Source organism: Trichomonas vaginalis, chromosome II (genome assembly GCF_026262505.1).
Source record: "Trichomonas vaginalis G3 chromosome II, whole genome shotgun sequence".
NCBI classification, from domain to species: domain Eukaryota; phylum Parabasalia; order Trichomonadida; family Trichomonadidae; genus Trichomonas; species Trichomonas vaginalis.
The window spans coordinates 3,640,941-3,663,691 of NC_067204.1; the positions used below are offsets into that span (position 1 = coordinate 3,640,941).

Here is a 22,751-nt window from a genome sequence, read left to right on the forward strand (position 1 = left end):
TCATGCGTAAACTGTCATGTAAGGTGGCATGTAGTCTGTTCCATTTCCTGTAGATGTTGTTGTAAAAGTATGTTGGTGGTTTCCAGTTGTATCTGTCCACATTCCATTCCAGTCTACTGGGTCGTTTGGAAAATGAGATCTTGACATAACTTGAATTTGCATTGAAGTCTGAGAAACAGTGTTATATCCTTGTTTGCAAACCCTATGACTATGGTTTCCATTAGAACTTGTTGTACCAGAATGACTATGTGGTGGCAAGTTGTCGACAGATATCTTTTTGCTTCCACCAGTTTGTTTTGAAGAGTTTGCACAATATAAGAACTTGTCTGTTATCTGCTTCCATTTACCAACTTTAAACAAAATTTCTGGGTTAGTATTTTTCATAGAAGTGTAAACAGAACCAACAGGGTACATCATATCATATAAGTTCAAAGGTTTATATTCGTAAAGTATCTCATACCGAAATGGCTCACCAAAAAGGTGACATTTTTGGCGCCAATAATTTGATTTTTCTGATTCTTTCTATTTAGATATATTTATTTAATATTCATATTCCTTTATATTGCCTCATATTATTTCCCATTTTTAATCATATTATACAAATCTTTAATAATTTTTAATGTTTTGAGCTTCAAAATCTTGTTCTAACTATTTTCATTCATATATCCTAGAAAAAATTAAAAAGTTTTTTAGAAATAAAAATGTTTGTATGTAAAGTATTGAAAATATTCTAGATGAGAAGACATTCTCCAGAAGAGATTGATATTGATTGGCTTTGTGAAGCCATCACAAAATCAAATAATGGAGTTAAGTTAACTGATATTTGCGCGAAAGCTAAAATAAATCATGAAGGCAGAGTTATATATAATCATACTATCTTAAAGTATTCCTAGAAATTTCCAAAATTAACCGAAATATAACTGTACAGAATTACTATTTTCGAGATAAAATTTATATGGAAATACTAATTCATAACGCTTTATGTTATATAAAATTTAATTTATAAAAATTTTAAAATAAATCAAATTTAACACAATGAATATAACTGCAATCGAGGTTTTTGACGATTGATTCTTACGAGAAGTTTTCCAAACTTTGAGTTAATGTCTTGACATTAACTCAAAGTTTGGAAGTCTAATAAGGGGAATTGTAGGCTATGAGGTACTGATTATATATCAGTGCCTCATAGCCTGCAATTCCCATTAGAAATCGGAGAAACTTTGTCCGCATAACTTATGATGCGGACAAAGTTTCTCCCATTTCTACTTAGAATGAAAGGGCAAGAGGTATATAGGTACACTATATATCTCTTGCCCTTTCCTTCTTACCTAAAGACTTCCAATCTTATTTTTTTCCAATTTTTCCCCTAAATTTAAATCTTATATAATATAAATAAAATGCATAATATCAATCACAAAAATTAATGTTTATTTTTTTAATTAAAATTGCCGCGCAATTTAAGGTTTTTTGTCACTTTTTTGTTAGCCATTTCGGTACGAAACAGTTTATATTCGTAAAGTATTTCATATACAAAATTATCTGGTCCAAAAATTGCTGTTTCACCTTTTTTCATAACCTTGGTATTGTCATAGCTACCATTGAAATATGTAAATGTTGCTTGTATCGCATTTTCTTGTTTGAAAGTATATTTGGAACCATGGTCACTTGTAGCTCGCTCTTCCAAATATACATTCTCTGTTTCCAAGTCTATACCGTTTTCCAGTTTTACTGACATAGTTTCTATTTTGTCAGCTTTGGTTTCATCTAAGTTCTTTGTGTCTTTTTCAAGTTCTCTAATGCTCCGAGAATACAACTCGCTAGCGCCTTCTAAACTAGCAACATCTCCTTCAAGTTCATCAAACTTCATTGTATGGTTATATATATATCGACCCATGATATCTAAATTATCTTGAAGGTAATTTACATCAGAAATATTGTGAGTATGTTCTTTGTCAGCTTTTCCAGATATTTCACCTTCCATTCTTATTATTTCCTGCTTCTGACCATTTACGGTTTCATTCAAATAGTCTACCTTCCACTTATTATTTGAAACATCTTTGTCAAGTTTTTGCAAATGTTGTCCGTCTTCCATTAAGGCTCTGTCATGACTTGAAACCGTTTGTGCTAACATATCTACAGTTTCTTTGTCAGCTTTATTTACAACGTCATCTTTTGTTGCATATGTTGCTTCTGCTCTGTCATGTTCTTCTTGAACTTTTTCAATGACATATTCTTTGTCAGCTTTATTGTCAACATCTGCTTTCAAAAGAAGTTCATTTATAGGTTTCTCATTTAAAAGTCCTTTTGTTGGATTTATACAAACAGTATTGTTTTTATTGTCTTGAAACAGAAACTCATCTGTCATAGGGTTTATTGTCAGTTTTAAGTTTCCTTCTTTCAATGACTCAGATATTTTAGCATAGTTTGAAAAGTTTGTTGTGTTCTTATTTAGAGCTTGCATAATGAGTTGTCTGTTCTGTTGTATTTCTCTTATGGAAGCAATATCTTTCGACATTTTTATTCTAGATAAAATATGCTCGAAATAGAAAAAGAAAATTCAAGAGTTGCTACAACTAAACCATTAGATGAGCTTTTTACTAATGTAGGTCAAAAGTTTGACTTAGATACTATAAAGCATGAAGGCTATCGTTTTGACTACCCATTAAGATGGTTAAGAGACCCATCTGTCACAAAAGCTATTGGCTTTCGAAGAATAAAGTTTGTGTCTGTAGAAGATAAAAGTTTTCCATTTATTGTAAGGTTTCATATAGATTATACATCTGAAGGGCAACGAAAAATGTGGGAAGAAATTGAGCTAATACAAGTTGACCTCTCATCTTCTCTACAGACTGCATTAAAAAATATAGAAGATAAAATAAATTCATGTTATGCAAAATATGCTGATGAATATGCGAATACCGATAGCACACTTTATGTGAGAATTGTATATGACAAACAAAATTCACAAGTGTCATTTCAAATCTACGAAGACAATCCAAATAAAGACGAACAAATATATACAGAATTCACTGCAATGTCATGGTATTATTTGCAAAGAATGTTAAATCAGAAAGTTGAACCTCCTTTAGCAAATATCTACAGTCGATATGCAAGAGATGAACCATATTTATTTAAAGATGTTTTCGACCAAGATGCTGTGATAGTTCATGCTTCATTTTCTGGCGCCCAAAACTCTTTCTTATGCTTGGCAAATGACTTTTACGAAAAACCTACAAAGTTATACGAACCACCAAGTGGAAGTATTTCAGACTTTCAAGTATGGTTTACTACAGATGGAAGAAAAAGAATAATTCCATTATACCATGCGTTTTACTTAGAACTTAGTTTCATATACAACTACTATCGAACGATAAAAATATAACTTTTTAATATACCGGTTGTGGTTGCCAACTTGACTGTGGTGCAGGTTCAGGCTGTTGTATTACAGGAGCTTGTTCTTCTGGTTCAGGGTCTTTAGGTATAATATCAACAAACTGACCTACTCTTTTACCAATATTTTTGACTCCGTTCCATACTCCTCTTCCGACAGCTTTTACTCCATTCCATATACCTCTTCCAACTCTTTTGAAGAAGTTTCTTATCTTACTGAAGAAACCCATTTTACTATATGTAAAAATCTAATGGCCGCCAAGTCTTTTACGTTTCCTTCTGAGTTCCATTGCATTCTTTAACTGAAGTTCATATATTCTGTTTCTCTTCTGATAGAATAAATATTCTGGGTCTAAACCTGTATTTGCGTCATCTGCATAAAGTTGTTTATATCCGACTTCAGGGTTTGTATAAAACTCTTTCCATCTCATATTTGCATACCATGGTGGCAAACCTAACGCAGCGTCATTTGACATGGCAGTTTGCATTTGAACATTTGTCGGCACTTGACCATAGTTTGCCAATGCAGTTTGTATTCTGACTTCATTTGGAATATTTTCAGGGTTATGTGCTCCAAGCTGTGCAACATTTGGTTGACCTTGCGCATCTACTCCTTGCATTTTAATATTAGATAAAAATATATCTTACGAGTACATATGCTGAACATTCTCTGGCATTGGTTCATCTTCATATTCTCTATATCTTTCTGCCACGTCAAATAAATAAATTACACAATGGAAAAATCCTAAAACTAACAGTCCGATTTCAAACCACATTTACTGACTAATAAAATTTCTTTATTGTGACACTTTCTCCAGTTTATGGGACCTCTCTCATACTCTATTTTATCGTAAATAAACTCATAGTCATGTATGTCTTCTAACCATCTCATAACGGTTTCCAAACCACTTTTATCGGATGTAAAGTAAAAGCATGGGTGGTTATGTATAAAGTCTAAAGTTTCTAAAGAGTCTCTCAAAGTCCAGTCAACTTGGTATTGAAAATCCCATGTGTTATAGAATGGTGGGTCACAAATAAAGAAAACGTTTTCTTTGTCTTTCCATTTTTCATACAACTCTGTCCAATGGCAACTCACAAACTCTATGCCTTCAATATATTTTTCTATGTCCACTTTGAAAACATTTGTGTAGTTAAGATATAAAACTTTTGACATGAGTGTCTCAATATCGTTTTAAATTACTTCTTCATTTAAATTATAACAATTATTTTTGGTTTTATATTTTTTTGGATCAAATCCATTTTAATAGAATTTATATACTATTCATCTATTAGTAAACACTACCGTATATTATTGTTTAAGCTATCTTATTTTTTGAACTTTTATTCAAATCTTTGGTCGCAAGAAGAATTGCATGATAAATAAAAAAAAAAAGGTAGTGGGGCCTCCAGGCACTTCGTGCCCTCTAGCCCTGAAGATGTTTAGTATAACTTTGTCCGGACAAGTAAGGGTCTATCGTCGCTACAGGAAAAGTTACAGGCGTCCCAAGGAAGTATACTTTGAGAAGCCTTTTCCCCTTATAGAATGAGATAGGACGGTTATTTTACAAAACTGACAACACGTTGACCGAGTAGTTTTTTGTGCTGAACAAAAAGTGTCATATAAACATCTGTCAAAAACCGCTTTTTAACTTCACTTAAAATGCCACGTAAGCTACGTAAGAATATACGTAAGAGGAAGAGAGCATTGAAACATCCAATAGTAAAACTGACACCACAACAACAGTTGCAACAACAAATGATGAATGACCCCACTATGTTGCAACAAATGTCAAGCAACCCTATGCTTTTAAACCGAGTTATTGGTGCACAGAGTGGAGGTTTAAGAGCGGCACTTTTAGCGAAAATGGCAGGCTATGGTGGAGCTGCAGACGGAACAGCTTATAACCCTCAAAGTCAAATGAATTTGAGTTCACTCAAAAATCAAATAACAGATGTCAAAAAGTCAAACATAGACATACAGAAACAAATAAGTGAAAACGAAAAGAAACTAGAATATGACAGACACACAAAGAAACTCAATGAGTTAAACGTAGAGAAAAAGAAGAAAGAAGAACAACTGAAAGAACTAAGTACAGAGGAATATGCGAAAAAAGTGTCAGAAAAAGCAGCAGAAGTAGCAAAAATGGAACAAGATGTTATAAATTTGAAAAACCATACTACTCAATATAAAGTACTGAAAGATGAAGAAATAAAACAAAAAGCCCTGAAGACATATATGGATAGCGATGAGTATAAAAAAGAAGTTGAAGCAAATGTAAAGGCAGAAAAACTTTTACAGTTGCAAAACCAAACCGTACAGTATGAAAACTTAGCACAAGAAAGTAAAAATAACGACGCAGCCATGCAAAAGGCAATGAAAAGCGCAGAATATATAAAAGCTAATAATGACTGGTTAGATGCCCAAGCCAACGCTAAAGCAGCCCAACTTATAGGGTCAATAAGGACAAAAATACAAGCGGATGAAGACAGTTCAAATGAAGCTTTAATGAATGCTGACTTTAAGAACGCCTTCGAAGCTCTTCATAGTAAGGTGAAACTAGTGAACGACTTCTCATCTGGAAAGAAACTGAAGTCTGAAGGTTTCGACAAAGAGTTAAGAGAAGTAGCACAAAATATGACGAAAATAACAGATGCAGCAACGAGACAGGCAGTTCAAAGTGCCTATGACGCCGTTAGAGCAACTGTTGTGGAAAGTCAAGAAAAAGAGTTACAACAGACCAAAACAGACCTAGTAAATGCTTTCTTAAAAACGAAAAGTCAGGTAGGACATTATGCTGCAGATGGAACATATGTGCCAGCTGGTGGAACTTATATACCAGCTGGTGGAACTTATATACTAGCTAGTGGAACTTATATACCACCAAACCCTCCAAGAGAAGCACCTGCACCAGGACTACCTAAAACATTTACATCGTCACATGGACACAGACACAGGCATGCACCAAAACCAGCACCACAACCAACAGTTCAAAACACTGCACCACAACCAACAGTTCAAAACACTGCACCACAACCAACAGTTCAAAACACTGCACCACAACCAACAGTTCAAAACACTGCACCACAACCAACAGTTCAAAACACTGCACAGCAACAACCACAAACAGAGCAAGGACATAAAAGAAGTAGAGAACAAGGAAACCAAGAATTCTTAAAAATGCTTAAGGAAGACTATGGTTACCCAGATACTCTTGACTTTAGTGACAGATATAAAGAAGCTATTAGAAAGTTCAAGGAAGGAAATACTGACCCGAACCTATTTAGCTTTATGGTTCAGCACCAAATGGGATATAATTTCAAACCTGGAAAATACAAGCTCGCTAAGGGATATGATTTAATAGCATATCATCCAAATGACATGACTGAATTTACTCCAAGATATTTGGTGTCAGAGCTAAACGATAATTCAACTCTCTTCATGAAACGCGTAAAAAATAGAGACGGAACGAAAGAAGAAAGGTTTATGAGTCCGGATGACTTAGATAGGGAACTTGTTAAAAACGGTCTCGGAATATATGAAATGCCAGCAGATGAGGTACAAGAAACTCCACAGGAAGAAGTTCAGATACAACCAGACATGGAAGAAATAGTTCAGCAACAACAGCTAGAAGAGCCTGAAGGAAACGAACAAGTCCCTCCTTTGGAAACTAACTTCACAGAACTAGATGAAGATTTGGAACAGCCGAAAAATCTTGACCCTCAACAAGTGTATGCGGAGAATATGGAATCTTTCCAAGAGTCTAAGAAAAATTCGGCTGACATAGTAGAAGAATATCGAAAAATGTTCGCCGACATACAAAAGACTCCAACATCAGATGAAAATATCCAGCATAGAATGGAAGAACTGAAAGAAAGTGTACGCAAATACAACAATCCTTTTTACTTACGACCATATAACTTTCAATCTTTGGATGAACTCGGTGAAAAATAAAAGGTTAAATTTCAACAAAACATATAGAAAGAAACATTGTTTTAAAGTTCATTCAGAACCTAGCCAATATGGAAACAAACCTACTTTTGTTTCTGCAGACTATGGAACTACAATGAGATGGGGTCATAAAGCTAATCCGGATAGGTGGTTCATAAACTTACAACCTCAATTCCAAGAAGTTGTAGACGCAATGGAAGTGAATGGTGAACCAGATATAGCTGGTATTTTCAGCGCGGCTTTAATGCCATTGAAAGATATGAAACATGCAGATATTTTGGACCAGTATGAAATGAACATGGCTGATGGAAATATAACACCTGACGTTCTAGAACATTTATCTCAAAGAACTACACAGAACCATAGAGATGGTATATTTGGTGAAGAGTTTAGAAAGAAAGTTAGGGAGAGAGAAGGAAGAGAACCTATTGTACATGACCTTGCAAACGAAAGTTTGCAAAATGTCATAAAAACTTACTTTGCAGACAATGAACCGAGAATGGATGAATATTTAAGAAAACTCAAATGGACAGTACCAAATGAAATGTTAGTATTGAAAAACATGTTCCTTGACAAAATAAAACCAACTACAGAAATAAATGACGCAAGACTGAAACATTGGGTAAAAGCTTTCCCATTCACAAAAGATATTATTGGTAACATGGAAAGAAAACCAGAATGGCTACAAAACATATATTTGGAAACGAGCTTATTCCTATGGACAAGCTCTGTTTGAAGAGCTTGAACCGGAAACTCAGGAAAGAGTCATGCAAACAATACGCGAAGACTCAAATACAAACTATGACAAAATCTTTCTAGGATATAGGTTACCTGAGATGGGCGACCAGAGCCCAAAGGCAAAAAGGACATGGGAAATTTACAACATACTAGGTGAACATGAGGCAAAGATGCAACAACTTGAAGCAGAGGGCAAGTTACCAAAAGCGACACCAAGGAAGAAAGAGAAGAGTAGAACAAAGTGAAAGTAGTGAAGAAGTAACTTCATCTAGTGAAAGTAGTGGCAATGAAGGAAAAAGAAGAGTTAAAAACTCAGTCAGGAAGAAAGTAAAGCTTGGTACGAGTGGGTTCTATTATGACACATAAATCCAACTATTCTATATTTTTTACCCATATGAAATGTACGCCGCTCAGAATATAACGCCAACAGTTTTGGATGCCATGAACGGAAATGTTTCCGAATGGTATAACGAATGCGACAATGCCATTAGAAGGTCAGAAATAGTTCCTGGAACTTACGAATATACAACTGCTGTTTCTTATGGAAACGTAGGTGAGTTTGGAGAAGGTTCTTCAACAACAGTAGATATTGCTTGCGACAGGTTTCATATTATTTCTATTGACAACTCATTCTTATACGTGGAACAAGACATTGAAATAAAACCTTCTGCCAAGTTGTCTGACAAGAAAGGTTGCAATGGAATTTTCTATGTCGGATACCAATATGCTCCAGAAGTTTTCATGGGATATAAGATATATTCTAACTCTGACTTAGTTCAAACAGTAACATGGGCAAACTATGAATGGTTCGCTTTGAGAAACTCAGTACAACCACAAGCTAGAGAACAAACAGACCAGTATGCAACTATTGAGAAAATAAGAAGACTTGACCCTAACGTTCCAGGAGTTTATGTTAACCTTTCTGGACAAACTGCAGCAGCAGTAACCAAAGTAAAACTGAAAACTTAGAGTTCCTTTGTCATCTTTCCTCATCTTCAGGTTTTTAAGATACTTGCCAAACTGGGCAGGAAAAATTTCTATCGAACTTACTCCAAGCAAAAATAACTTAGTCATTGCACCAACACAAGACCCATTCACTCTTACAGACGTAATGGGAACAAATAAAACGTCATTCGCCGAATTTTGCAAAGGCAAGGTTGACTTAGACTTTGGTTTCTCAAACCTCAACACTGAAGTAAACTATTATTTCAATGCTGCTGGAGATGCTTGGACCCAGTTAAGTTCACATGCGAAAATTTGAATGCAAGAGAATAGAAAGCAGACTTGCAGTCTATATGTTGGACCCAGATATTTCAAATGCTTTAGCTGCCAAATATATTGCAGTTCCACTTATGTTCCCTATACACCAAATATCTGTCAAAGACTTTGCAGGTGAAGTTGGAAACCAAAGTGCTGACCCAGGTGCAAGAACAGATATTGCTTTAACAACTGCAATGAAACATGCAGATACTATGTTTGTACTGTTCAGACGAACTATAAATGACTATTCTTGTTCTACAACCCCGGTATTAAATATCATATAAACATAGATGCAAATATTATCCAAGAGAAGAATATTCTACAGTTGAGGATATGAGGTCATACAACTTGACATTAGATGCTATGAACTTTAACAACAACTTCACAACAACCATTAACCCTGAAATGCAAAGTTCTATTATGCCATATGTGAAAGTATGGACTCATACAGGAGGTCAAAAAACTCAATATACAAATGGAGACCGTTCAAACTTTTGGCTTGGCATTCCATTTGCTGACTCAGAAGACTTTATGGGTGGTATTTCAACTGTTGGTACTGTACAAATACAATATACTGGTGACAGAGACGGTCCATATGAACTGAGAGCAAAGAAGTTTACAAAACCAATAGCACTTTTCACGGAAGATGCTCTTTTGAAGATTCGTTCGATGAAACCTGCTGGGGCTCCTCAGATTGGCATAACGACAGCTTCCATCGAGCAGATTTTGGCAGCAGGTCAGTAAGTTGTTCTTGAACTGACTTCTCTCCGTCAAATATTGACAGTACGCCAGTTTTGACATAATATTGTATTATAAACTTTCCTTTAGAAATATCTGTAAGTTTTGAAGTTATATTTTTGTCTGCTTCAAGAACTTTCACCATTTCAGTTATACCAACTTTCTTTGCTTTATGAAAATATTTAGGTTCAGCAAATATTGCTATTCTATAACATTTTCCATTGTTTGTGTAAAGAACTATTCTGTCAATGTATTTGTATTGTTTGTGAGTATAAACTTTGTTCTGCTTCAATTCAATAAGATATCCGAATACGTCCATCTTTTTATTCTAAGTAAAATGTCATTTCCGAAAAATAGAAGCGTAAGTGTTTCAAAAGGTTTAATGGCGGTGGCAGATGTGAAGTTAAATTCACCAACTCAAACAAACAGTCAAAGTGTTGTTGTCAATGTCAAAGACAGAGATGTTGAAGTGGGGAAACCATACGAGGACGAAGATGGTATAACAATTGTTCCTGTAAAAGAACAACCAACATATCCTGAAGTTAGCAGAGACTTAAGTTCTGTTGCAGATATTCGAAACGACTACCAACAACTGAAAGACAAACTTCAAACTCAGGAGAAGATTTGTCAAGCTTTAGGTATAATGTTAAACTTGGTCGAACACAACCCTGTAAAAGTGAACTCATATGTCATTGCACCTCATGAAGTTTTGAAAGAACTATTGAAACTTTTGACAGAGGCAGACGATATAAACATCAAAGAAATAGAACCCGACATTAGTTGCTGTGGTGTTTCATATAATGCCATTGACAAGATATACGTTATGAAAGGAGGTGAAACGTTGAACTTAAATATAGTTTCCCAGACGTCATAAAAATATTTGACGACCACAACATTTCATTAAAATTTATTTGCTAAGTAAATGGCAGAAGACATAATGGTTTATACTATTACGACTAAAAACCCTGAGTCATATAATTCTATAACAACAAACTTACAAAGTCCTCAAGGACGATATTGTAAACTAACTTTAAACACAATGACGACTAAAGCCTGTTTTGCTCTTTTGACACCAGAAGACTTTATTGTTGTGAATGGTAAAAAATACTCCTTTGAAGATACTTACTCAGATATACCACCAACAGGTTTTGTTGACTTATTTAATACTTTAAGTACGGGTGTAACATGTGCTGCAACTAGAGCAGGTTTCATTATGTTTGGATGTCCGACTGAGTTTACTATAAACGATATGAGCTATAATACAAAACTTATATCTGGTTTTTACTACCAACAGTTTCCTATAACAGGAAAAAGGTGTCATACAAGGAATGTCTATTCCATTGACATTAAGCACACCAATCTTATATATTGTTTCAAACTTAGGTTCAAAGTGTTATTCGAATGTCGACAGAAACTATTATGACCAAAAGATACTTATGCGTATAAACAATACTTTCTCTGCTGGTTTGCCTATTGTTCATTCGAATGCAGAATTTTCAACCTTAGTGAACTCAAACACTTTGGCAAGTATAACGTTGACATTAGTTGACGCAAACTTTGTTCCTGTAAAACTTTTATGTCCTATGTATTTGTCAATGACGGCAGAAAGTTTCGAATTGGAAGATGCAACTGGTGAAAGTATTGTATTACAAGAACAACTTCAACAACAAATAGCTCAAGAACAACAAATGCAACAACAAAGTCAAGAATAAAAAAAAATATTTTTTTTATTTTTATAAAAATGTACAGAATAGATGTTTCAGATTTTTATGACTTCCAAGCATTCAGAAATATGTGTCTATTTAGAGACTATAACAAAGCAGTCGAGAATTTGAAACGTTTAGTCATTTATGTCGACTCTGCCCCAGAATGTTATGTTATGAAAGAATGGGATGTTGTCTTTAACAAACCAAGAGCAACAATAGTTTCAGAACAAGAATGTAAACAGAAACTTAAGAAAATAAAAGTCGTACAAGTTGGCATGAAGATGTTAGATGCTTGGGATATCTTATTGTCAAAGTTAGAAGATTTTTCAGTTCGAGGTATATAAGTTCTATACACCTTCTCCAAACTTCTATTCTATCTTCACTGGATATAAATATGAACAAGTAGAATGGAAAGAAAATATTATAGAAGCTTGGTTAGACCATGTCAAAGAAATTATATGCAATGGAAACGAAAGAGTCTATGAGTATATCTTATGTTGGTTTGCAAACATCTTACAACATCCAAGTGCTAAAAATGAAACTGCTCTCATTATAATTGGAAAACAAGAAACTGGTAAGAACACATTCTTTACAGATATCTTATGCAAACTGTTAGAGGGCTATTCGAACCCGAATATGACAAACTTAGAAAACATCTGTGGCAAGTTTAACTCCTCAATAGAGAATATGAAACTTATAGTTTGCAATGAACTTCAAAGTATAGATACAACAAAAGTTTTGAACTCAGATGCTTTGAAGAGTCTTATAACAGACAAAGTTGGAGTTGTTGAAAGAAAATATAAAGACCAAAGAGTTTGTGAAAATGTTGCAACTTCATTATGGTTTCAAACAATGCTGTTCCGATGAAGTTAGAAAGTTCTGACAGAAGAATAGTTTTTGCCATAAATACTGTTCAGAATGAGCTTTATATTTCTTGCAAAGGATTTCCTTCTTTCTTATACTTTAACCTTAACTCAAACAACTTCTTTACTTCATCTCTTATTCTATATCTCTGTTTCCATCGTAATAGTATCCTTGCAACACTTCACATTTGACACCTTGATATTTTATGAGGTCTTGTAATGTTATATGGTCAACATACATGAGACAGCAAGTGTTTGAACTTCTGGAACGTTAAGTTCTGGATTTAGTTCAGGGTCACAAACTATTAAAGGAAAGTGTCTATGTATACCAATCTCTGTTATCTTAATGAGAACAAAGAAGCCGGACATAAACTTTTCACCAATGGGTTCCTTTTGGTCGTCATCGAATAAATGTCTCATGAGATACTCTGTGCTTAACATTTCTTTCTTCATACTTTGGAATTCCTTCTAAAGTATAAAGTCTCGCTATAGCTGAAGGATATAATGAAACAGCATCGAAGTCAGCAATGAGTTTCTTTTCTCTTTTGTTTATGTTATCTGACAACATACATCTTCCACCTTGAATACAGCGTGAAATAAATTCTCTTGGTTTATTTGAGAGGTCATATAAATTTCCATTCGGGAAGTACACTCTGTTCTCAAACAATTTGTTAGCAATAGAACAAATACTAACGTAGTCATAAACGTTTAAATCAAACTCTTTCAATAAGTCATTGCGGAACTTTACAAAACCTTCTCTTAAAATTCTTACATCTTGTTTGCAGTAAAACGTGCTATATTTTTCTAAGTCGAAGTGGTTTTCATCTATTCTGCAACCTTTGATGGAATCTATGTTCTTCATAAATGTATCTGCATCATGGATAAACTTACATGCTTCAGAAATGACACCAGTTCTGTTGTCATTTGCTAACAAAACACTGCTGTAGTAGTTATATGGAAATACTTCTTTCGGTCCTGTTTGTAAGTTAAACATAGCAGGAAATAGTTTAAGCTTCTTATTTATAACACTGTAAGAGTCTTTTATAATAATTGCCCGTCCTTTATATAAACCAGTTATTTGCATTGTTCGTGAACCTTTAATGATGGGAGTTCCTTTCACTTCTGTCATGTGTCTTAAGATGAAGTTTATGTCATAACTGAGGTTATGGAAATATATTAAACTCTTGTCAGGAAGTCTTTCCAAAAATTCTGTTGCACAGTTTTGACCCCAAATACTTTCACTAACTGAACCATCTTCACTGTCATAACAGATGTTAAAAGCTTTATGAAAGCCATCCGTACTACACTCAAAGTCAGCAAAGAAAACGTGCTCAGGTATGAATTTACATTTAGCTTTATTTACTTCTTTTGACTCTGCTTTCTTCTTCAGTTGTACACAATACTTTGGAGCATATGTCAAATCTTTAAATGGTGCAAGGTTCTGTTTATATAAGTCAGTAGTATATGTGAAAAGTTCTCCATAAGAAATAGGTTCGAAATATTTGCACTCCCACAATGTTTTCATAACATCCCATAGCGGTGTAGTTCTATCCATGCGAACTACATATTTATCTTCTCTCTTTGTATATATTTTCATCTGTTTTTCAATGTTCATTCCACCACACTCCTTCAAGATTTCTATATAGTTTCGAATGAAATATGTTGTCATTGGTAATCTTTCGTTTAGCATGTAGTGGTCTTCAACAAGAAGTAAGTCAATAGTTCTAACAGTTTCACATTCTTTTGGTATGTATCTCTTTATTTCATTATGTCTTGAGTCATTGAAATAACCAATGGTAACATTAAATGCTATACCTGTTGAATCGGAAATTTCTTGTACTTTACTTTGAGGAAAGTCTCTAACACGAATGACTTCTCTCATGTGGTCAATAGTTTCTTCATTTACTCCAGCCTGAATGCAAGCATAAACGAAACAATTGTCCTCTGTCATAAGTGTTGCAGTTCTTTTGTTCAGTTCATTGAAGATTTGGTAGCGCTCAAGATTTATAGGTAACGTGCAAAGATACTTCCAGAACTGCCCGCTTCTCTTCTTATAAAACTTCTTTTCACCATTATCTTTCCAAAAGCTTTCTATAAGTGCTGGGTTTCCTGTTTGCTTAAGAGCTTCCAAAATGGCTTTCTGGTCATTTGTCAGTGTGCTTTCATCTCTATATGGTCTCTTTTTTGGTTTGCCTTTCTTTACATCTGACATCGTTAAGCCTTCATATTCTGTTAAATCATACATCTTTATTTCGGTAAGATTCTTTATGTTTGTCAAGAAGAAGTCATAGTGCATTTCAACAATACCTGCAGCATTTGCTTCTATCTCTGATATAAAGTTCTCCTTCAAGAGCTGATGTAGTAATGTTCCAATATTATTGAGGTTTAACGTAGAACATTCATACTTTCCACCAAGTTTATAACATACCATCCATCTCTGTTGAGTTTATTTTAATTTTCTCTAAGAGTCTCATGAAAACCTTACCGAAATGTTTGTGTAAGTAGTCTCTGTTTGGTTCATCTAAAGCTTCGATGTTAAAGTCAATGAGTCTATTGCCTGACTTCACATTTCTCTTCCTATTCTCTTCATCTTTCTTTAACCATCTCTCACCTTCTTTTGGTTTGTCGTCAATGGAACGAATGACATCGTTAGCTTTGCGAACTTGTTCTATAGCACTTTTAAACATCTCTCTTCTCTGTTGTTTCAGTGTGTCATCTCTCTTCGTGTTTTCACCAACGTTTGCATTTGTTATGTCAAACATCTCTCTTCTTACTTCATGAGGTACAGCTCTTCTTGTTTCACCAACGTTTGCATTTGTTATGTCAAACATCTCTCTTCTTACTTCATGAGGTACTGAACGTCTATGATATAAGTCAATAGCAATGTCATTTAAAGGAAATGCTCTTGCATGGACTTCGTCCTCGCCGCGTTGCGGCTTTATGAACTCATGAATTCTATCATAACTTATTGCACCATTATAGTCTTTAATGAAGTCAGCGAGTGCTTTTTTGTTTGTTGCGTAATGCTTTGCAACATCTATATTAGCTTCTGTAAGAAGTTGTTTTATTTCCGAGTGTTCTAACTTAGACAACTTCCGATACATCTTTAGTAGGAAATAAAAAATATTTTTTGAAAAAATTAGATTAGATTTTTTTTAAGTTATTTTTCAAAATAATTTAATATTTTTATTTTAATGAAACACATGCAAGATTGCAAGTTCTTTTCATACAATGCTCTCGCTACTGCCATCAAGAATGAGTTCAATGGTGCTTCAAACGTTAATGTTATCTTTAACAAGAAGTTTGTGAAAGAATCTAAGTTCGGGTCAGTATGTCAGACCATTAGCTATCGTCATTGACCGCAAACGTTATACTTCACAAGAGTTAGCAGTAGTTTTGAAAAACAAAAGAGTTTCTTCGTGAATGTCAAAGATACTCATTATACTATTATAAAGAACTCCAACATTGACTTCTTCAGTATTGCTATGAATCTTTCCGAACAGAAAGAATATAAGAAGGGTGAAACAAAATGTGAAATATTATTCTTCATCTCTGAAAACAATAACGAACAAAGATGTTATACAAAAGTTCTTACCAAAGGTTGAAGAAGCTTCTATTGACATTGACGAAGGAAGTGAAATGGTTGAAGAAATTGACCCTGACGTCATTTAAGCAAAAATATATTTTTGGTTAGTCTTCATATCGATATTTTACAACAATTCCCCAATGTATAAACTTTTCATACGCTTTTTCATAAGCTTTATATACCTTCAGAAATTTTGCATAATCTTTAGAAGCATTTAGATATTGTTTAAATGCTTTGTATGTCTTCAGAAATTTTGCATAATCTTTTACATGTTGTTCGTTCTCTTCTTCTGTCATGAGTTCCGAATATTCTAAATTCATGTTCTTTCATATGAGATAAAATTTTATAAAAAAATAAAATTAGCTTAGATTTTTTTATTCTTCCTCTTTGAAGTTATCGAAATATTCTGTTATTTTTTCCTTCAGTAATGTTAAGTCTTCTTTGAATGTAAGTATTGTGCAACCTTTGATGTCATAGTGTGTTTGAGGAAGAGTATTTTTGACAATTTCCTTTATTTGCTCATTCGGTGTCATTGAAATCGGTAAGTTTTCACGATAGAACCAGTTTCTGTCAGATTTATATATTTTAGCTAAGTCATAAAAGCTTTTGTTGTTTCTTCTGACTAAATGCAACATAACCATATCTTTATCTTCTTCTTTCTCCAACTCTTCAGTATATATCATATACTTATAACTCTTTTCCTTTCCTTTTGGTACCGAGCGTGGTATTCTTTTCTGTATGCTTTTGTCTTCTTTCATCATATCTTCTCTCTGCTTTGTACAAAGTTCGTCAAGAAGTTTACAAACATACCATGCATAGCGAGGCGAAGCCCACATTGCTATTGAACTAACTAGGAACTTATGAACATATATACCTTTTAGATGTGATGGTAAGTTTTGTCTGTCTTGGTACATCTTTTTAAGTTCTACATGTTCAAACTCACTGAGGAGTTCATGAGTGCTATTTAATTCAAACCAGTCTTGTGGTTTCTTAGTATCTGGTGTAGCACATGCTGTCAAAATACTTTGCATTTGGTACATATCGTCTTTGACCGAACGAATGAGACGGAGTTGTTTGTTAAACTGTATGTACTCGTATTCTTCATTTATATCTTCATGGACGATAGCAGTTGTTGTGTTCTCTGTTGTTGACATATCTGTCTTTACATACAAAATAAAAAAATAAATAAAAATAAAACTAACTTTATTTTTGGAATTTTGTGAAAACTCAACGGTTTGACACATGCCATATGCCATTTTACTCAGAATTTTGTGCTGAATTCAGCAAAAATAAAGTTTATGTTAGAATGTTAGATCTAACATGTTTTCTAACACGTTTTCTAACATGGTCTAAAACACACAAAACTCATGAAATTTCGTGAATTTCCTTAAGATAGAAAAAATAATGTTTATGTTAGAATGTTAGATCTAACATGTTTTCTAACACGTTTTCTAACATGGTCTAAAACACACAAAACTCATGAAATTTCATACGGAATTCAGTAAAAATAATGTTTATGTTAGCATGTTAGATCTAACATGTTTTCTAACATGTTTTCTAACATGGTCTAAAACATACAAAACTCATGAAATTTCATACGGAATTTAATAAAAATAATGTTTATGTTAGAATGTTAGATCTAACATGTTTTCTAACCTCTTTTCTAACATCGTAGAAAACACACAAAACTCATGAAATTTCATACGGAATTCAGCAAAAATAATGTTTAGGGTAGAAGGTTAGATCTAACCTCTTTTCTAACCTCTTTTCTACCCCAGTTATTTTATAAGCGTTTCACATGGTAAACGTTATGAATTCGTGAGACTCTAAACAGTTTTGTAGCTTCTATTTCTTCTGTCAGTATGTCAAAAGTTTTAACGATACCGAAAGTTTCTTTATACTTCTTCTTGACGTCAGATAGAAGGAAATCGTCAGCAGTTGGATAGTTTTTGTTCAGAAATTCTAACATGTCCATTTTATCTTCTGCTGGTTTCTCTGCCTCCCTCTTTAAGTCAGCATAGTCGTTTCGCATACGTTCTATCTCTTTGACGGAGTAGTTATATTTCCTCATTGCTGCTTTACATTTAGAACATTGTGGGTTCATTTTTGCGTTATATTCTGAAACCTTACCTGCTAGTATGACTAAGGCGTCAATTGCTCTCTTCATCTCAAACATAGCGGGTCTTATTTGTTCATTCCATATCTTACCTCTTCTATCTTTATCTCTTATCTGCCATACACATTCAGCAACTAACGAAACAAAGTTGTCGTAGGTCTTAAACTCCCCAGATTTGTATATGTCAGAAACATTCTTATATACCATGTCGCAATCTTTGTCCATAACCTTATGGTTGCAATGAAAACCAAGAAACTCATAGTTTACCTTTCGAATGAACTTCTTTATTTCTACTGAGTCAGTTGGTTTCACTTCAATTTCGTCGAATTCAGGAATAGTGAGTTTTTGTTGCTGAATTTCAGGCAATTTGGGTAAATGGTCCACCAGGTCCTGCATTTCATAAAGATACTGTTCATTTGTTTCATTCTGTGCGGTACAGTCTAAATTACTTGTTAAAAGTTCTTGCTTTATCTTCTGGATTTTTGTTTCGAAAGTATATGAAGAAGGAATGAAGCTTTTCATCTCTACTAACATTGAAGTTGGGTTCATGACTAAAGAGTTTGGTGAAGTTGTTGCTAACATGTTCTTACAATAAAAATAAAAAATATTTTTTTAAAAAAACTAACTTTATTTTTTATTTCGGGAAAACTCATGATTTTCGAGAGTTTTAGACCATGTTAGAAAACGTGTTAGAAAACATGTTAGATCTAACATTCTAACATAAAATATATTTTTGTCGAAAAAAATGGTTCATTTACTCACAATATTTTTGTACAAAACGACCCCAAACTTTTAACTTCTTTTCTGCAGCTTCTAATGCTATCTTAGCGAGTTCATATTCTCTAAATTCTCTCTTTAAATCTTCTTGTTCCCATTGGTCTAGTTCGTATGGAGAGTCTCTATAACCAGAACATATCTCACGTTCATGTTCTATTTGTTTTTCATGCATTTTTCTAACTTCTTCTTCGAACAAAGGTTTTGCATTCTCTGCTGTATCTTCAAGTTCTTCTTCATCTAATTTCTCATGAACTTTCTTGTCTATGGAGTCCAGAATTTTTCCAACTGCTATACAATATTTTGGAGAAGCCCACATTGCTATATAGTTTACAAGTCTTGGGTCTACATACATTCCTCTAACCTGTTTGATTTCATCAGGAATTCCTGCATGAATTTTGTATAAAAAGCAACCCGCTGTTTTCCGCGGGTTGGTATATTCTTCACAAAATGCCTTAAAATACTCTTCCCAGGACTTATTTTCCAACAACCTTCTAAAGTCCTTCCTAAACTGCTGACACATATTTGTTGCGTTAATATAACCATCCATGTCTCTACGTAAGACTTCAATACCGTTGTAAGTGCCTTTTGTGAATGTTTCGCCATTAGATTTGTTCGTGAACGTTTTTGCTTCGACTGACATTTCTGTTCTTACCTACAAGATAAAAAGTTAGAAAAAAATAAAACTAACTTTATTTTTTCTATCTTAAGGAAATTCATGAATTTTCATGAGGGTAGAAATGAGGTTAGAAAACATGTTAGAAAACGTGTTAGATCTAACATTCTAACATAAACATTATTTTTTGGTGTAAATAAATGGTACCATTAATGATATCATGACTGTTCTCATTCATGTCTGATTTACATCTAATGAAAAAGTTTAGAAGAATTTTCTTATTCTTTCTGGCATATTTTTGTCTTTCCAGTACTCCCGCTCTAATGGTCCCAGATGTGTTGGCTTTGACTCTCTCAAGTTCTTAGATGGTATAACATCTTCAACGCCTCCTTCATATCTTACTTTATAAGTGTCATCGTTTGTGTTATAGCCAAGTATTTCAATAACCACTCCTCGCTTTGCTTCGTCAATGGTTTCAGCAAGTTTGCCATTACTACTTTCAACTAACTTATGTCGAGGGTAAAATGCTATGGAGTCGTCAGCAGCTTTTATAAGATATCCATTACCTTGCGTAGAGTCTACGATATAATAGTTTCTACTTAACCTTAAACGTTTCTTTGTCAACGGTTTGTCGTCAAGAACTACACGAACTTTTGTACCAGGAATGAGGGTAAATTGTGTTGAATTTCTGATATTTTGTGTTTGGCTTCGTTTCTTTTGTATATACTTTTCTTCTTGTTGTTGTGTCATTGAATTTGGTGTATGTCCTGTTGTAGAATGTGTTGAGGAATTATATACTTCGAGAAAATGTTTCATTGTTTCTTCGGTAAAGTCTCGCTCTTGATTTAAATCTCTGAGCGTTCTTATGAAGCGGTTTATGATGCCGAGTATGTTATGGTTATGGTCTTCAGTAGTGTAGTGAGTTATGTTATGCTTAATGAGAAATTCTGTGATTTCATTGCTGAGGTATGCACTGTCTTGGTCTGATGTTAAAGTACTTGGGTTATGTTCTGCTACAAACTTTTGTAAAACTCTTAACACTTCACGAGTTCCTTTATTTTTCATTGGATATGCATATGCTTTACGAGTGTTAACATTTATGAAGATGAGGAATGGTTTATGTCCTCCTTTTCTGCTTTGAATGAGAGTGTCAAATTGGTATGCGTCAGGAGTGTTGGAGTAAATTGGTAAAAAGTAGTCGTAAGGGTTTATTTTTGTTTGATGTACAACATTTTTGTCAAAGAACCTTTTCACTTCAGCTCTGTTAGTAAATCCCCAACTCTTTGCAGCTTCATTGAATTTCTTAAATGACCTCCATGGATGTTGTTCGAATACTTCTTTCAAGCTCATTTATGTAAAGTTAAAGATTTTAACCAACTCGTATCCAAGCGTGCATTGTTATATAAGGAGGCATATAATCTTTTCCATTACCTGCTGGGTCTGTAATACCAGCTACAACATGTGTATGATTTCCTGCAGTTCCACAGAAAATACCTGTGCTAACATCTTTGGGGTCAGTTGTGATATCATATCTATGCATTCCCTGTCTATCCGAACCCGCTGCAAGATTTGTATAACCTCTTTTTGTTATTGAATGTGAATGGTTTCCTTCCACAGATGTTCTTCCACTGAACCTATGCATATGTGAAGGAAGGTTTTCAATACCTATTTTCTTTGAACCTCCCATCTTCATTGACTGAGTATTAGTGTAGAATGGAAAACTGTCAACTATTTCATACCATCTACCACCAAATAAAGTGTTTGGATTTATTGGATTCATAGACGTATAAACAGCTCCTATAGGATATATTAAATCATATATGCTCATAACTCTATAAACATATTCTAAAGAACTTATGTCATTAAATACCATTTGGAATGTATCTCCCGGATGAAATGTTGCATTTGTTCCACTTTTATAATGTAATGTTAGTTCAATAGAATTATCCAAGAAAAATTCAAAAGTATCTGGTTGAAGACCTCTAACAAATTCAAATGGAGTTGCTGGTTCACCATTTATAATTTCTGTTGTAAATGTCATTGTATCTGGTTTCGAAAATTTCTTTGTTAGTTCTGCATCCACATAAGTTTTGTCTGCTTTCTTATCTAACATTGTTGGTAGTTCATGTGCTTCAAAGTTTCTGGCATGACTTTCAATGTTCCTGCAACTCTTATCTAAACTGTTAAGAGTATCTTTTACGCTTGTACTTGGATTTTCTAATGGTGCACTTGAACCAAGGTCAAAGTTCAATATTATGTCGTCTGCTCTAACAGTAGTGAAGGATTTATGTGTATGGTTCTTGTCAGCTTTACTGTCTAATGTAGCTTGAAGTTCATTTATATCGGAGATGTTGTGTTTATGAGATTTCAAAACTTTGTTCGTTGCTTCGAGTTCAACTTTGTCAGCTTTACTTTTAATAGCATCTTCAAACGTTATTTTTGCCTTAACTCTTAACATAAATCTTGGTTCAACTAATACACCGTTAACATTGAAAGTAGAGGCATAAATTTCACCGGTATAACCAAATGCTTCTGGTGCTTTAGCTACATCATACTGTACAGTACAGCTTATGTCATAACCTTTAGCACGAATGTATTTATATCTTCTTTCATTAACATTTTTTGTCTTCGCTTCATCACTTCGTGTTAAATATCCATGGTAGTCCGTTATAATCTGTTCGTCTGAAGTTATATAATGAACATGGTTCTTGTCCGCTTTACTATTTAATGTAGCTTGAAGTTCATTTATATCGGAGATGTTGTGTTTATGAGATTTCAAAACTTTGTTCATTGCGTCAAGTTCATTTTTGTCCGCTTTACTATTTAATGTAGCTTGAAGTTCATTTATATCGGAGATATTGTGTTTATGTTCTTTATCTGCTTTTTCGGCTAATTTCTCTTCTATCTCATTTATTTCAAGTTCATGCCTACCACCACCTCCCGAAGAAGTATTTTTCTTCAGCTCTTGAAGAACGTCCACTTCGCCATCTTTGGTGTCAATAATGAGACTTTGAG

The 22,751-nt window shown here is 34.0% G+C and overlaps 12 protein-coding genes and 3 pseudogenes across 15 annotated transcripts, besides 3 other annotated features; 6 read left to right on the forward strand and 9 right to left on the reverse strand.

The window, feature by feature from the left end:
• On the reverse strand, positions 1-417 carry TVAGG3_0480210 (phage tail repeat-like family; the record flags this gene model as incomplete). Its single annotated transcript, XM_051235831.1, has 1 exon — positions 1-417. The coding sequence occupies one exon, from the start codon at positions 415-417 to the stop codon at positions 1-3; it is 417 nt and encodes a 138-aa protein (XP_051093655.1).
• Positions 1-447: part of a mobile genetic element that runs on past the window's edge.
• Positions 448-1,117: 670 nt separating this feature from the next.
• Positions 1,118-1,324: a mobile genetic element.
• A 111-nt stretch (positions 1,325-1,435) lies between these two features.
• On the reverse strand, positions 1,436-2,515 carry TVAGG3_0480230 (phage tail repeat-like family; the record flags this gene model as incomplete). The annotated part of the gene is made up of 1 exon (XM_001311001.1): positions 1,436-2,515. One exon carries the CDS (start codon positions 2,513-2,515, stop codon positions 1,436-1,438), a length of 1,080 nt encoding a protein of 359 aa, XP_001311002.1.
• An 18-nt stretch (positions 2,516-2,533) lies between these two features.
• TVAGG3_0480240 (uncharacterized protein) lies at positions 2,534-3,382 on the forward strand (the record flags this gene model as incomplete). Its single annotated transcript, XM_001311000.1, has 1 exon — positions 2,534-3,382. One exon carries the CDS (start codon positions 2,534-2,536, stop codon positions 3,380-3,382), a length of 849 nt encoding a protein of 282 aa, XP_001311001.1.
• Positions 3,383-3,386: 4 nt separating this feature from the next.
• On the reverse strand, positions 3,387-3,620 carry TVAGG3_0480250 (serine threonine-protein phosphatase family; the record flags this gene model as incomplete). Its single annotated transcript, XM_001310999.1, has 1 exon — positions 3,387-3,620. The coding sequence occupies one exon, from the start codon at positions 3,618-3,620 to the stop codon at positions 3,387-3,389; it is 234 nt and encodes a 77-aa protein (XP_001311000.1).
• An 18-nt stretch (positions 3,621-3,638) lies between these two features.
• On the reverse strand, positions 3,639-4,010 carry TVAGG3_0480260 (uncharacterized protein; the record flags this gene model as incomplete). The annotated part of the gene is made up of 1 exon (XM_001310998.1): positions 3,639-4,010. One exon carries the CDS (start codon positions 4,008-4,010, stop codon positions 3,639-3,641), a length of 372 nt encoding a protein of 123 aa, XP_001310999.1.
• Positions 4,011-5,050: 1,040 nt separating this feature from the next.
• TVAGG3_0480270 (protein of unknown function, DUF4106 family) lies at positions 5,051-6,914 on the forward strand (the record flags this gene model as incomplete). Its single annotated transcript, XM_001310997.1, has 1 exon — positions 5,051-6,914. A coding segment is annotated over one exon (1,864 nt), but the record flags the coding sequence as incomplete, so codon positions are not given.
• Positions 6,915-7,397: 483 nt separating this feature from the next.
• Positions 7,398-22,751: part of a mobile genetic element that runs on past the window's edge.
• On the forward strand, positions 8,819-9,551 carry TVAGG3_0480290 (annotated as a pseudogene). The gene has a single exon. A coding segment is annotated over exon 1 (733 nt).
• On the forward strand, positions 9,671-10,081 carry TVAGG3_0480300 (protein of unknown function, DUF4106 family; the record flags this gene model as incomplete). Its single annotated transcript, XM_051235832.1, has 1 exon — positions 9,671-10,081. The coding sequence occupies one exon, from the start codon at positions 9,671-9,673 to the stop codon at positions 10,079-10,081; it is 411 nt and encodes a 136-aa protein (XP_051093656.1).
• TVAGG3_0480310 (uncharacterized protein) lies at positions 11,512-11,787 on the forward strand (the record flags this gene model as incomplete). The annotated part of the gene is made up of 1 exon (XM_051235833.1): positions 11,512-11,787. One exon carries the CDS (start codon positions 11,512-11,514, stop codon positions 11,785-11,787), a length of 276 nt encoding a protein of 91 aa, XP_051093657.1.
• TVAGG3_0480320 lies at positions 11,817-12,291 on the forward strand (annotated as a pseudogene). The gene has a single exon. A coding segment is annotated over exon 1 (475 nt).
• Positions 13,541-15,748, reverse strand: TVAGG3_0480330 (annotated as a pseudogene). Its single transcript has one exon. A coding segment is annotated over exon 1 (2,208 nt).
• Positions 16,605-17,384, reverse strand: TVAGG3_0480340 (KilA, N-terminal/APSES-type HTH, DNA-binding family; the record flags this gene model as incomplete). Its single annotated transcript, XM_001322189.2, has 1 exon — positions 16,605-17,384. The coding sequence occupies one exon, from the start codon at positions 17,382-17,384 to the stop codon at positions 16,605-16,607; it is 780 nt and encodes a 259-aa protein (XP_001322224.2).
• TVAGG3_0480350 (organellar and viral DNA polymerase type B) lies at positions 18,014-18,928 on the reverse strand (the record flags this gene model as incomplete). Its single annotated transcript, XM_001322188.2, has 1 exon — positions 18,014-18,928. One exon carries the CDS (start codon positions 18,926-18,928, stop codon positions 18,014-18,016), a length of 915 nt encoding a protein of 304 aa, XP_001322223.2.
• On the reverse strand, positions 19,101-19,763 carry TVAGG3_0480360 (uncharacterized protein; the record flags this gene model as incomplete). The annotated part of the gene is made up of 1 exon (XM_051235834.1): positions 19,101-19,763. One exon carries the CDS (start codon positions 19,761-19,763, stop codon positions 19,101-19,103), a length of 663 nt encoding a protein of 220 aa, XP_051093658.1.
• TVAGG3_0480370 (integrase core domain containing protein family) lies at positions 20,001-20,801 on the reverse strand (the record flags this gene model as incomplete). Its single annotated transcript, XM_051235835.1, has 1 exon — positions 20,001-20,801. The coding sequence occupies one exon, from the start codon at positions 20,799-20,801 to the stop codon at positions 20,001-20,003; it is 801 nt and encodes a 266-aa protein (XP_051093659.1).